The sequence below is a fragment of the Alosa sapidissima genome, chromosome 12 (genome assembly GCF_018492685.1).
Source record: "Alosa sapidissima isolate fAloSap1 chromosome 12, fAloSap1.pri, whole genome shotgun sequence".
Taxonomy (NCBI): Eukaryota; Metazoa; Chordata; class Actinopteri; order Clupeiformes; family Clupeidae; genus Alosa; species Alosa sapidissima.
In genome coordinates, this window is record NC_055968.1 from 3,769,189 (window position 1) to 3,784,153 (window position 14,965).

The 14,965-nt window shown below is 46.0% G+C and overlaps 1 protein-coding gene across 11 annotated transcripts in view; it reads left to right on the plus strand.

Annotated features, from left to right (window-relative positions):
- Positions 1–14,965, plus strand: part of mast2 (microtubule associated serine/threonine kinase 2) — a 122,685-nt gene that overhangs the window by 71,461 nt on the left and 36,259 nt on the right. For 5 of the 11 annotated variants that reach the window (XM_042111511.1, XM_042111512.1, XM_042111513.1 and 2 more), the window contains 2 exons: positions 1,598–1,629; positions 6,528–6,683. In XM_042111511.1, the coding sequence (XP_041967445.1) occupies positions 1,598–1,629; positions 6,528–6,683 (188 nt within the window). Of the gene's footprint in view, positions 1–1,597; positions 1,630–3,720; positions 4,218–6,527; positions 6,684–10,312; positions 10,597–14,965 lie in introns of those variants that run through there. The other 6 variants (XM_042111515.1, XM_042111516.1, XM_042111520.1 and 3 more) reach the window with 3 other exon arrangements.

A 14,965-nucleotide genomic window follows, 5' to 3' on the forward strand; every position in this document is an offset into this window, starting at 1 on the left:
CCACTCTGTCCCGTGGTGCCCATATGTCTCGGTCTGTCCCTTTGTGCATTCATCTGTTAGTTGTGTTGATGACGACATGGCAGACTCCTCTTCGGCTGTCTTGCTCTCCCACCTCTCTTCCTTTTCTTAATTTGGTCTCATTGGCGGTTGAAACCATGTGCTCATCATCTTCTACCCACATGTGGCGTAATGGCTGTAATGACATCAGTATGAGTGGGTGAACTATAAATAATAACAATATTTTGTGGGTTTTTTTTTCTGTATTTGTCACCTTGCCAACTCCTACGTGTTACTCATGTTCTTGGCTACCTTGGCTGACAGGTCATTTTGTTTACAATTCTAGAAATGTACCTGTAAAAATACTTGATGGAAGGTGAGTGGTCAAAACCAGAGAGTGCTGCTCTAATGGGGCATCTGTAAACAAACACTTGTGTTTTCCCAATGGCCCTGACCAACTAGCCCCTCCTCTAATAGATGATGACTCAGTAAACATACTCATCCATTTAGCCTAATGGCCCATGCACTGCACACCCATGTCTATGTTTGATTTAGCAGTTTCTCCGAGATGAGGGCAGCAGTCTGTGTGGCGTCGTGCTCTGTGCTGGCTCTGTTGGCTTTGCACCAGGACACTGTAGACACTGGTCATCCGTGTGCTTTTTACAAGTGCTCTCATTAACTCTGAGGACTGAGCCATACCAGTTGCTCTCACTTGCCAAGACCTTATCTGATGAATGAGACATGTTTTCCTCTCAGTTACAACACTGGGCTAATATAGCTGAAGCCTTGACTCCGTAGCTTTTTTCACTTATGGTTTGTTGAAGCATAAACTTACCCAGTTTTTTGTTGAACTGAAGAGATCCCTGTATGTGAAACCCGTTATCTCAGTCATGACATTTTAGTTTGGGTGCAAGTCAAATGGTGTGGAAGTAAAAAATGTAATCAAACAAGGTTGACATTCTCTTCAAGGGAATTCAGTGGTACTCTTCTGCCATCTAGTGTTTCCCAGATGCAAGTGGTCACTTGATGCATAAGAATGGAATTGAAAGCTGTGTGAAGAATGAAATGGATAAAAGTAGCCTGCATATTTATTGAAAATTTGTATTTTATCAAACATTTTCATTTTAAACAGAAATTAATCATTCATTAAATATGACCTACAATGAACTTGGCCTTCTCATGGCAGTTCGGTAGGTGACTTGGCTTATATTACTGCAGTACAACTAGCCTTGACACATGTAGCTCATAAGCTACACACGTACCGTTGTTTAGTGTGTCTGCATGGTCACAGGCAGCAGAGCAGGATATGTCTGATCAGCTCTCGACATTCCTTGAAATTACAGAGCATTAAAGATTTGTGATTAGATTTGTGTGGTTAAGCAACGTCTATAACATGAATATTATCCCTGACAATCTGTACGTATTTGACAGGCATATGTGAGGTCATCTGTCATTGTTTGCAATGTGTGCCCCTCTCACAAAACAGGAAGCCCCTCGCCTGATGCCTTGCTAATCCTGCTAATGCAGAAGTGTGTGCTTGTAATTGTAATCTTGACCACCATACTTATGGCCTCCCCTGTCTGTTTCTGTTCTCTTGCAGAAGGAGCTGAGCCTGCCCAGAAGAGGAAGCTTGTAAGTACCTGTTTCTGTTTTCTGGTGTCTGTCTCTGGAACGGGTTGGTCTGGGAGGGGAGGGGAGGCATGCTCTCACGCTCTCTCTCCCCCTCTCCCCATGACCTGTGATTTAAGGGGGGGGGGTGGAGTTGTTTTAAAACTCTGACGCACGGTGGTGGCCAGTGAGCCCAGGGAGTGGTGCGGCTGCCTGATGGCACTATGAGTGAGATGGCCCTGTTGGGAGAGGCTAATTAAATCTGCACAGGGTGAATGGGCTCTCTTGTGGGAGAGAGGGCCAAGAGAATACAGCATTTGGGAAACAGCGTCCACATCCTGTGAGACATGCTGCAAGGCTTATGTAAGGAACCCCAAAACCACTAGCCTCAGTTATTAGTCTCTGCCACTCCCTCTCACCCTCCCACCATGTCTCTTTCTCATCGGATCATCTCTATGGAAAGAGATGGTTACTGCAGCATATCAGAAGGCCTTTTTATCTCCTCATGGTTGTGGGACTCTCTCTCCTTCTCTTCTCTCTCTCACTCACTCACTCACACATACACACACACACACACACACACACACATATTCTCTTTCTCACTCTTGCACACACTTTCACACACTGTAGCTCATTTTCTCTGAGGCGTCTGGCAGTTATATCATTAGTATTCAGTTCAGGATCTCACACAGTCTCTCACTCACACACACACACACACACACACACACACACACACACACAGCCTGGCGCTGCAGTCCCTGACCGTTTGTGATTATCACTGCATCATTTCCCTTCAATGCTTGCTTTATAGACAAGTATGAGAGGCACATCATGCCGAACAGCTTCTTAAGTAGCTTTGTAGAAGCATACATGCATAGATATGTAAGATATGTTTGCTGGATTTAGGACATGCTGTCACCACTGAGGGGCATTTTGCCTGGGGTTCAGAGGTCAGAGGTGAGAAGGTCGCATGTTTAGAAGACCGCTAAAACCGAGTTTGACTGTACGCTCCCACAGCATGCCGTGGGCTGACAGCTGAGCATTCCCCAACAGCCTTCAGCTAATTTACTGCTCTAATTTTAACCCGATGGCACAACCCTCTTGACCCAACAAAATAACAGAAGTGGGAATAGACCAGTATGTGCTGTGAAGGTCTTTGTCATGACCTGCTTGGTCTCAATTATAAGCGTATCTTGTATTGGGAACCTTTGTAAAAGGCAGTCAGCAACTTTGAGTGTGTGCACCCTTGGAATTATGCAATTTCTGATGTGTTGGAACACAAAACTGTGTGCGTGTGTATTTGTGTGCACTGCCTGTGATCCAAATCTCCACAGCAGCTGTGTGTGTGTGTGTGTGTGTGTGTGTGTGTGTGTGTGTGTGTGTGTGTGACGTATGTGTGTTTGTGCGATCAGGTTGAGTGGGTTTGCTCATGTTGGAACAGAAGCCTGGCTAAGGCCTGGAACAGAGTGATCTGCCATCAGGTTCAGTCATAGTTCATAGAAGTGCTCTGAAACATCGCTGCTATGCAATCCCGCCCGCTTTCTCATTCCTTATCAATCTCGATCTCTCGGACACGCCACCCACATGTGACACGCACACATACAGACCTGCACACGCACTCACATCTGCGCACACACTAAACTATGTATCAAACGCGTAAGAGCAAAAGATCCAAACACAGATGTGGCCTTGTGTGAGTAATTGCATTAGAGTAGCCTGTGGCCATGCACGTCAGTGCAGTAATCAGGCTGGATTAGCTCTGGATGCTGGAGCGCCCATGCTGGAAGCAGTGACTCTTTGATCCTGGCCATTGTCTCTGCTGTCGTGAGAGCTACATTTAGCAAAGCAGGTTTGCTGGGAACTATGGAGGGGATGATGATAGGGCTCTGATTCCCAGAACTAAGATGTGTGTGTGTGTGTGCGTGTGCGTGTGCGTGCGCGCGCGCACGTGTGTGTGTGTGTGTGTGTGGTGGGTTCATGTGGTTATATGTGTGTATGAACGGGTTGTAGGAGGCTAGTATAAGTTGGGAGCGACAGCTGCACCTCTCCAGGGGTCTAGTGTGTCCTGTTCCTTCCAGCGAGTGGGTGTATGCCTAACATGCGTATGGGGCGCATGTAGTGCTGTTCTGTCAGGGACTGGAGGTTAGGAGGCACCCCAGCCTGCCACAGTCACTGGAGTCCAGTGCTGACTGCAACTGTGTTGCTGTCATCGCCCTATCAGCTCTCAACTACACCATAGCCATGCTCACACTACTGCCTCCCAGATAAGCCCCTTTGGAATCTACTTCTTTTCTCGTCCAGCAGCGGTAACAGTACTTGCGTCTGCAGGAGCGTTAGAGATGCTGGCTGCTCTTGGCTGGACTGGCCTGTGTGGGAACTCTCTCCAAACTGCTGAGGGTCTGTTTCAGATGAGGTCAAGCAAAGGAGAAGTGCTCACAGGAAGGATGTGGACGAGTGTAATGTTACAGCTGCAATAGTTTTGACTTTCATTTTCCTCAAAGACTTAACTGCTGTCAAAGAAGTGAGTGTAAACTTCCACAGAGGACTCCGTAATCCTTTGCCCTTATGAAGAAAAGGAAGGAAAAGCTTGGTGTTCCCAGTCTGCGCATTCAGTAAGAACCCACTAAACTGCAGTTCCTCATAAATTAACATATTTGTGGATTTAATTGTTTACCTCAGTATGTTGAGTGAAAGATAACTGTTTGTACGCATCATTTGTTCAATTCTGATGTTACTGTCTCTGACTGTCCTAAACATGGCCATTACTTGGAGTTCATGGGCTCTTTGTTTTGCTCCAGGAGCAGATGGATTCTCCACTCTCTCCTCACACCTTTACAAAGCTAAAGACTACAACAAATTGACACTGAAATTAGTGAGGTGAAATGTGTTGTACTCTATACAGTTCAGCTTGACATACACACCGTTTTGGAATACTTAAGTCTGCCCATATGTATTGCAGACAAGTGAGATTCATAGGTTTCCTTTAATCTTAGCAATTATATTAGTGATATTTTTGTCTTAACTTCTTTCCTCTGCTGTGAAGCAAGCCCCAGTATTGAGCATGCGTGTATCTAGCCATTTGAACCCTCTGGTTGTGTTGCCTCTGCTGCATTCTGCCCCGGGTGTTCCCCCCTTCCTGCCCCAATCACAGGTGTTTTATGTGCTGCTGTAACTCCCCTCTCTATTGCTAGTAAGCCAACTGTGATTGACAGCACCAGGCTAGAGCTCATCTTACAGCTGACCCAGTGGCATGGAAACAGTGCAGCCCTGGCCAACAAGGGGAAATGAGAGGGGGAAAGAGACGCAAGTGTTCCAGGTGTAGGAACATGTGCAGTGGTGAGACTCGAACCTTGCAGCTGTCCCGCATGAGATGGAATGGCAACTTCGTCACTCTTCTCACTCTGCAACTGTGTACAAACAGGCTCACCCTTTTCCCTCTTTGCCTGGTGCCGGGCTCTCTTCCATGGCCTGGAGCACAGGCCAGTAGCTGAACGTTGACCAGCTTGGCTGACCCCAAGCCTCCTGGCTCCACTGAGGTTAAACCTTCCACAGAGATGGTCCTCATGCCTTTCAGATCCTCACCAGAGGTTGGCCCAGCAGATATCCTTTACTAGCTCATTTAGTCTCACAGACAGAAGGAGGAGAGTCTGGACCAGTTGCTAATAGAGTCCCTGGTGACTGGGCTTTAATGGCCATTCAATATTTGGACAACCTGGAATAGTATTGGGCCTCACTGTTTCCTCCCCAGCGCTGCCATATGTCCAATTCTAAGCCACAACGGTGCCAGAATGGCTCCCTATTTACTTCCGCTCACATCGAGTGGCTAATGAGAACAGAAGTTTCCATGACTTGTTTCAGATTTCAATTGCAGCTAACATAATGGGATCATCAGAGGAAGTTCAAGTTCAGAGGAAGTTTATTTGCCAAGTTCTTTCGTCTGCCTCTCCACCTCCCGTCTTTTTCGCAGAGGCTCACACCTCCTTTCCACTTCCCTTATTCTGCGTCTCTTTTTTTGTCTCTCTCTCACACACACACACACATACATACACTTGCAGGCTTTCTGAATGTGATCTTGTGCTCGCTGATGGTGTTGCTTGACTGCTTATGTCACCTGAGAGGGCTCCCCTCTCGCTTCTCAACACTTTGAGCGTATGGCAGACTTGGTGTCTTTGCCCTTGAGCATTTTCTGTTCTTGACTTTCCTCCTCTGCAAACTCACTCCACAGCATGGAGGTGAACTCCATGGGTGCTTTTCTCCCTTTCTTTACTGTTTTATTCACACCATTTTAAAAGTTAATCTTGGGAAGAAATGGTCTCTGTCTGTTGTTAAATGTGCCCTTGAGCTCAATTTAACATCTCTGGCTTTTTATCATTAGTAAGACAATAATTAGAGAGAACTTTCATGTCTTTGCCTCTGCAGACATTTTTCATAAGGTACCATCTTCAGCTCCTGTTTTTCATAGAGAAATCATCTGATGGTGTCAGTCCACATAATGTCTGCAGAAGCTTGGTTCGATAAGACACTGCCTCGGTCATTCATACTTTGTGCACTAGATCAGGTGTACACCTTGCTGCATGGCTCTTCCCCTTCCCCTCTTCCAGTAGAATGTGGAAGCCATTTATTAGGAGCAGCGCTGTGTCTTCAGCTCATGTGCTAGCAATGCCGCTGGGGGCAACATGCTCACAAGAGCACCGCTGCTCTCCTTGGTATTAGCAGGAGATTAGTGTGCCGAAACCAGAGCCTGGCAAATTATTGTGCTATTGCTCATTGTTATATGTAGTGACAGTCAGTCTTTTTCTATTAGACACATATACGTGAACCTATATACAAACTATAAACATGTGACATTCTTCCTGCCTCACTCCAATAAACCATTTTTGCCCATATTCTTTCTCCTCATTGTGCTGGAAATTCCATCATAGAATCTGGCCGACTGCGCAGCACCGCTGCCATGGCAACAGCAGCCTCCTCCAGCAGCTGTTGTCCCCCACCTCCCCTCCCTCTTGCAGGGGACCGGAGGAGCCAGCATCCGCCCCCGTGCTGGGCCTTTCACACGGGTCCAACCCCTTCCCCTGGAGGTAAGGTGACCTACTGCCGCAGCCCGTGTGTCTGAGCTGCTCTCTGAGTTTGTGCATGTGTGTTCCAGTGTCCGGGTGTATGAATGTACTGGTGTGAGCAGTGAGCCAACTGCCTGCCCTTGTCATGATTTTTAATGAGCATGTTATCTGACAAGTCGCTGCCAATACTCTGACATTGCAATAGGAGGGGTAATTAGTGCTTGATCAAAAGTGACTGTTGCTAATCTGACAGCTATTATGTGTGCAGTTTGCTTTCCTGTAACAGCACCTGACTGACGCCACGCCATGCAAATTCATCACAAACACCACTATCTGTACGGCATGCAAACATACATGAGAGTTGTTGTATAGCTTGCTCTTAATCTAGCCACTGTAGGCCTGAGGTGATGGACTGTAGCACGGAGCTAGCTGGGTTTTATTGACATAAAAAGACAGAGGTGGTGATAACACTGGACGTAGTGACGTGGGTCTAATAGTTGCTCCGGCAAGGTTGAATTTCAGCAGGAAATGTTCTTAAGGAAGTTAACCTGATAGTCAACCAGTGACCAGAGGCAGCATCAATCCTGTTTACCAATACACCGAGATTCATCACATCTTTCTTTTCTCTTCAAATATGGAGGAGTTGTAGAGCATTAAGGGCAGAAGGGGCTCAGTCACTCTGGGAGAGGCGAAGGGACACATAGCAACAGCAGGTAGAGACGTCCATGTGATAACGCCACACATTAGCGCTATCTTAGAAGAGAGTTCGTTGAGAGAACAGGGCAGCCTCCCACTAATGGCCAGCTCCCGTGGACACGTCAACAGCTTTCTGTCCAGGCTAATTGTCCCTGTGCAGTGTGAGCTCACCTTGATCCCCCCCCCCCAAACGCTCCTGTCTGTTGCCACTAATTGCTGAGCAGAGTGGAGTAGGGCTGATGCCCCTTAGACCCTTAGTGATTCTTTGTGTGTGCATCTGTATACGTGTGCACAATTGTTTGCTTATGGATATTGTGTGTGTGTCTTAGTGTTTTTCATGACTTCAAGGTTGTTTTTGAGGCACTCTCTGGCATAATCATCAGGAAAACACAAGGCACAGCAATCATGATGAGGATGTGAGATTAGCTTCTTTGATGCCTAAAAGGGGAAATGGCTATAGACGCCTTTATAGCAGCTCTCTCAAAACTTTATGGGGTCTCCGTGTAGTGTGCACGATCCAAATGATCACCCAAACACATTCAGCTGCTTTTCTTTTGTATATGTAGTTAATGCAACACGGCAGCATCAGCATCTTTAGCTGTGTCCTATGATGTTCCCTACCTCAGGCGCTTTCCAATTTCTCCCTATGTGGAGCAGAGAGCTGAAATCTGCTATGAAACTGAGGAGCGTTTGTTGTAGAGTTGATGCAGTAAAATTATTTGAACTATTTTTGAAGCTTTGTGCAAGTCTATTCTGGGGTGCTGTATGGAAATGGATAATATTCAAGCTCGTCATCATTCCTTAAAGTGACATTTTGTTCTGTTACAATCAGGAATTTGTGTACACAAATAGATTTTAACAGCAAAGCAGTGACTCTTCAAAAATGGGCTATCCAAATGTTGCTATCCAAATGACAAACACATCTCAACTAGCTCTGGAGTCCTCATGCTATGCTGCTCTGTGCACAAGATGAGTCCCTGCAGTAATGTAATGACAGACCACCGTTCCTTCATGATGCCCACATTGCCACGTGCTATAGTGGCCTTTAACAGCCTTAGTTAGTTCACACTGACACACTTTTTTCACCTCCAGAACATACCAAGTATACCAAAGTAGTGTTAAAAACATGCAAAGTAGAGATTGATTGTGTACATGTTGTTGCTATGATATGTTAAATTTAGCTAAATTGCTAGCACCCTGACTTAGCTAAGCCAGGCAGCTAAGCAACAACCCAGTGTGTGTGTGTGGGTCACAATCTCAAAAGTAGAACTGTTTTTCAGTTTCAGCACCTCGCGTTTTTAGAAGCCTCGCTTATTTTTTCTGCTTGTGCCCCGCTTTTATAAATGGGAGGCATGTTGCAACAGTCAGTGAGGAAAACAATTCAAGAATGGTTTCTTGAAGTCAAGCGCCTAAAGGTGAACAACCCCCAAACCAGTTGGGGATGTATGAGGGGAAATAAAGCTCTTTTTAATCTGTCATGCTCCTGTCACACATTGACACACCTCTTTGTTGATTCAAATATGCACAGTTCAGACCAGCAGTAATAAAAAGACAGAAAAAGATCATGGAATAGCCATAGCATCATGACCAGACACAGACACAGACAATAAAGAACAAAGAGTCCTAATACCATGCACTGTAAGGAACACAAATGTGATTGAATAAGCTTCACCATGGTGGAGGGGAATAGGTGGATCTTGCCATGGTGACAGGGTGATGGTCTGTCAGCCTAATGTTATGTGGCCGTTTCATTTATGAACACACACACTCCCCCATAGACCACCAGACACAGACACGCCATATTTTGGTCAGTGCAAGGTGACACTGCACTGTCATGCTTGGGTTGTTATGTTTGTATTCCCTTGGTAATGCCCACAGCAAGGTTGGCTGGTGCTACACTCACCGAGGTGTTGGCCCAGTACTGTCCCCTTATCCAGTGACTCCAGTAGTGCTACCTCCTTCTCCCTCTCTTTATCTCCCTCTCCCTCTCTCCATCTCATTCTCCCTCTCTCCATATCCTTCTCCCTCTCTCCATCTCCTCCTCCCTCTCTTCATCTCCTCCTCCCTCTCTTTATCTCCTCCTCCCTCTCTCCATCTCCTCCTCCCTCTCTCTATCTCCTTCTCCCTCTCTCTATCTCCTCCTCCCTCTCTCTATCTCCTCCTCCCTCTCTCCATCTCCTTTTCTGTCTTTATATGAGGCTTTCTGTCCATCTCCCACACATGCATTCCTTTTGTTGAGCATCATTCACAGGATCCTTTTTCCTCCTCTTTATCTCTAGCCAACATCACAAGGCTCTGCTCCATCTACAACTAGGTATTATTCCTCCCCAAACATGTACAGGAGATTACCTGCAACCTCCCACTGAGCAGTGAATAATGGCTGGGATAACGGAAAACCAGCAGGAGTGTTGTGTGCACACCCATGTGTGAGCTAGAGAGAGGGAGGCATGATGCCTTCCAAAAAGGAAGGTCATGTCATTAGATTGCAGTTCTCATAGTGTGTGTGTGTGTGTGTGTGTGTGTGTGTGTGTGTGTGTGCTGGCTGTTATAATCTGACTTGTGGGAGGTAAGCTTATCAGCAACCCAGCATATGACACTGAAATCTGTTGTTTTAATGTGTGTGTGTGTGTGTGTGTGTGTGTGTGTGTGTGTGTGTGTGTTGGGGGTCCAATAGACAGAGAAACTCCTGGGGTTTACTTGAGAGGGGCTGAATAGCATATGTGGTGACAGTAGCTGAGAAGGAGAGGGTAGGGGGAGGCAGGCAGTTGTGAGGGAGAGAGGGAGGGAGAGAGGGAGCAAGACAGAGGGAGGGAGGGGGAGAGGGAGCAAGACAGAGGGGGGGAGAGTGAGGGAGGGAGAGAGGGAACAAGAGAGAGGGAGGGAGGGAGGGAGGCTGGGGGACGGAACAGGAAAGACAGAACGTGGAGAGGCGAATCAGACTGGCAGTAGTCACGTCACAGGTTGCAGCAGTAGCAGCGGCATCTTTGCGCTTGCAGACAGTTTGCTGCCACCGACATCTCGCTCTCACTCACACATGTACACACACGCACATTGACAGATCCATCGTCGCTGTGACACACAGTTGGCTTGTAGTTTGGCCAGCAAGTGTTATGCTGTGCAGTGCAGTGCGTCTCTGACAGCCATGCCTGAGATCGGTGGGGACCATGTCTGACTCCTTCTGGACGGTGCTTTCGAATTTCTCACTGCCTGAGAGAAGCATGCTGCGTCGCTCCAAGAGGTAAAACACACACACACACACACACACACACACACATCTCCTCCTCTTAGTTTGCGGTCTTGGTCATTTGCGTCTCCTTTTGTGGTATCGCGCACTCTGATAATTTTCTTGCAGTTTTACATAGCATTTGTGTTTCTAGTATGTGTGTCTGTGTCTGTGTCGTCTGTGTGTGTGTGTGTGTGTGTGTGTGTGTGTTTCTCTCTGTGCCCATACACAGTCCTGAGGACTTGTCATGTAGGAATTCATTAGCAATGGAAGTCAGGTAACTAGATTTACTCATCATGTGGGGATGATACAAAACAGCTTTTGTAAAGGCGTACTCATGTCAGCATCACATGTCAGCATGATCCTGTGTGTACAATGTGTGTGGCTGTGTGTTCTCATGCTGGCGATATGAACAGCCCAAATGGGAAGATTGTGTTTTTGATGGGGCTCATTACTGCGTGTTCTGATCCCCTTCTCCCCTCTGTCTCCTTCCACCCTCTCCCTCTCCCCTCTGTCTCATGGCTCATCTCTTCCCACTGGGTTTGCTCATTCAAGATGCCTTTTACTTTAGTGAAAACGTTGAGGCACCTCACAGGCTTTAGTGCTTTTGCTTACTTAATAATATATTAATACATTTAGTAGTAAATAGTAATAGTAAATAATATAATTTACACAGTTATATTCGAGTGTTGAGGGCTGAGTGTGTCTCTCTCCTGATTCGGTTTCTCTCTTAACCTGCTGCAACTAGCTGTGTTGACAGGGAGCAGGTCTTGCATAGCTGCATAGCAACAGGACTTGGCTCCAGATATCTGTGTTGACGAACATTATTGCTTGTCTATGGCATGCTGTCATTCTCTGCCCTCTCCTTCTCTCTCTTTTCATTTTCAGTTCTTTCACTCGATCGACCTCTCCCAAACATTGTGTCTCCCCCTCTCCTATCTCAGTCATCCTGTCTTCCTGTACCTTCTGTCTGTGAGGTTGATCTCTTCAGCTGTCTCAGTACTCCCTGTTTTTGTCCAGATGATCCCGTTGTGTCCCCCGTCTCTCATACCAACCTCTGCATTTGCTCTCCGTCTGGCCTCAGAGATGGGTGTTCTTAATTAGTAATTTTAATTAGGTCAGAGCGGGAACAGAGTGTGTATGTGTGCGTGTGTGTGTGTTGTGTGTGTGTGTGTGCGCACGCTCTCCACCGTGGTCTGTAGTGGCATGTGGTGTGACTTGCCTGGGCAGGGCAACAAACACTGAGACATTCTTCTGAAAGCCTGCATGCACGGTCAGATCACATGCAGAGTCTGGACTGCCCGATGGCTCTTCGCACTTCAGTATGGCCCCAGATGGACAGATAGAGGTAGTGATAGAGAGGTGGGCATGAAGTGAGGTTTGTAGGTTTCAGTTAAGTACTGCAGTTGTTGTAGGCAGCCATTTTCTGCCAGAAAAGGTTTTTTTATTTCAGTGGTTAACACCTCAGCTGCATTCCTTCTCTCCTCCTTCTGTTCATCTGTCACACCTCCTGCATCAGAACAGCAGGACACCGCACTGTAGTCCTTTTCAACACTGTTACCCTCCACACACGCACACGCACACGCACACACACACACACACACACACACACATACATACACACATACACACACACACAGAGAATCAGTTTCCGCATGTCTTTCTGTCCTCTATCTACTTGCCTTCAGTAAAGATCCGACCACGTGAAGCAGTTCAGCTCAGAACTTGGATGTCCTTGTCTGTAAAGCCATCACACGCCCATCGATAGACATTGAGCCCCTTCTGTGGGAAAGGGCTAGCAGCAGAAAGCTGGCCTCCTGGGTAAAGAAATAGAATCCTAGTTCACCAGCAGTCATATTGATTAGATGTAGTTACGGTCAGACATAGAGGACCATATAATGAAGTAAAAGCTTTATTGTAGACAGAAACGGTGGTCTCTCTTCACTATTCTCTTCATTGTTCTCTACTGCTATTAAATTCAGTTGTTGTAGCTCGTAGGTTGATTGATGTTTTTGTATTGCTCATATTGTTTACATCAGAATTTTGGTATGATTGTGTGTATTTGTCGTAGTGAAATGTTGGTTAGGAACCTAAACTCCACTGTCCCAATCCCAACGCCTCCCTAAACTCCACTGTCCCAATCCCAACACCTCCCTAAACTCCACTGTCCCAATCCCAACACCTCCCTAAACTCCACTGTCCCAATCACAACACCTCCCTATTTCGGTCTCCATCCTTTCCACTGCCCTTCGCTTTTGTGACGTCTCAGTCTTAATGGCTTTCTTTGTCATTTTAGCCTCTTTATCTCTGCACCCCCATAGTTCTGCCGTAATCCATTTTTTCTTTCAGTCTGGCTCTCTCTGCATTATTAATAAGTGTCAGTTAGGATGAGTGCCTCCCTTTGAACAGCCACCTGTCTCATCGAGTCATCACATAGCCAACACACATCATGCCTTCATGACCATCATACACAGCCACTCAATATTATACTCCATGGGTGTAAAAATACATCATACTGTCAGTGTACAAGTGTACTCTATATAACTAAATATGGCAATGAACTCAAATTTGTGTTCAGATGTACCATATTGAATCATATAATTTGATGCAATGTATTCAAACATGCATGTGTTATAATGCATACGTTTGTAGAATTCAGAATTGTAGAACACAAATGCTTGTTATTAAGTTAATTTTACATTTTTTTGTTATCTCATTTGGATAGTTAAAGCTGTTAAATAAGTATTTATTTCAAACTGTTACTATAGTCCCGCATGAATGGTTGCTACGCTGGAACAGCCTACCACCTAGGCTACATATAGCCTAAAACAGTCAAAACATTGATGGAATCAAAATAAGGCATTTTTATTTTTTTAAATTGAACTGCACGTTCCCGGCTCTCCAGTCCAGCCTCGGGCAGCTGAACGGCGGTAGCGTGCAAAGTGTGGTTGGTGAAGCACTTCTCAAGTCCGACTGATGTGCAGCAGCAGGTGTTCATTGAAAGTCATTTCTGGTTGGTCGTAATCAGACATATTCAGCACAGCGGTGTTTCTTTGCTGTTTTTCCTTGATACAATGTTTCAATCCAATGTTCGGATCGGGACATCCCTACTTTGAACACAATACAACTACCTGTAGTGATTCAACTGATCAGCTTATAATTCGCTTTAATGACAAAATGCATCTGATCCTTATTTGAAGCCACCATGATGATATGAGGCTGGCATTGTTAGAGATTGATCTACCATAAACCTCTGTTTCAAATTGGTGTCAATTCCAGACTTTGTTGTTGACTGAAGAGACATTTCTTCATACTCCTTCCTTCCTAAACCTAATTTGTTATCTACACCATTTGTAGGACCGCGCATTTGAGTTATTACAAAACGTTCTGCAGTATCTCACTTAAGGATTTAGCATGCAGAAATGAGAGAACACTTGGCCATGACAACGTTGCGTATTTGAGACCTGTGCTCTATCATAATTGTCTTAGTAGAGTTTATGGGGACTGTTTCTTTGCTTGAGAGAAAGCAGAGTAGTTGGGCTTGTCTTTGTTTGTACTTAGAAGGCTTAGGCCGTTGTCTGAGGAATAGTGCCATTAATCTTAACCTTGACTGTTGCTGCACAGCAGAAAGAACGTCTTCATTCCCCACTGCCCTCCTTCATCTTAATGCTGTGTGTGCGTGCATGCACATGCGTGTCCCGCATGTAGTATATATAGTAAGTATAAGTATATATACTCTTTTGATCCAGTGAGGGAAATTTGGTCTCTGCATTTATCCCAATCCGTGAATTAGTTAAACACACTGCACACAGTGTACACACAGTGAGGTGAAGCACACACTAATCCCGGCGCAGTGAGCTGCCTGCATCAACAGCGGCGCTCGGGGAGCAGTGAGGGGTTAGGTGCCTTGCTCAAGGGCACTTCAGCCATGGCCTACTGGTCGGGGTTCGAACCGGCAACCCTCCGGTTACAGTTCCGAAGTGCTAACCAGTAGGCCACGGCTGCTGGAGACGGTGAATGGTGGGGAAAAAACAGCTCTAGAGACAAGGGAGAAGCTGAGTGATGTGAACCGACATGTTTACTCTACATCAGCAACTCACTCACTCACTGTTTGGGTGCAGTACGTTGGGCAGCAGCAGCAATGTGTGTGTGTGTGTGTGTGTGTGTAGGGCGTGTGGATTAGGGAGAAATGAAAAGATCCTGCTGCTCAGGAGTTAGCAGGTGATGGTTACATCTTTGTCATTTTGTCATGTGTCCCTGTGACCATAGATTAGAGATCTTGTGAATCAGTGTTGCTTATCCAATCTAGATCACACCATTCTCATTTTTCTATTAGCTGAGCAACACCCCTCTCTCTCACACAGGTTTGCACACCTTGCATGTG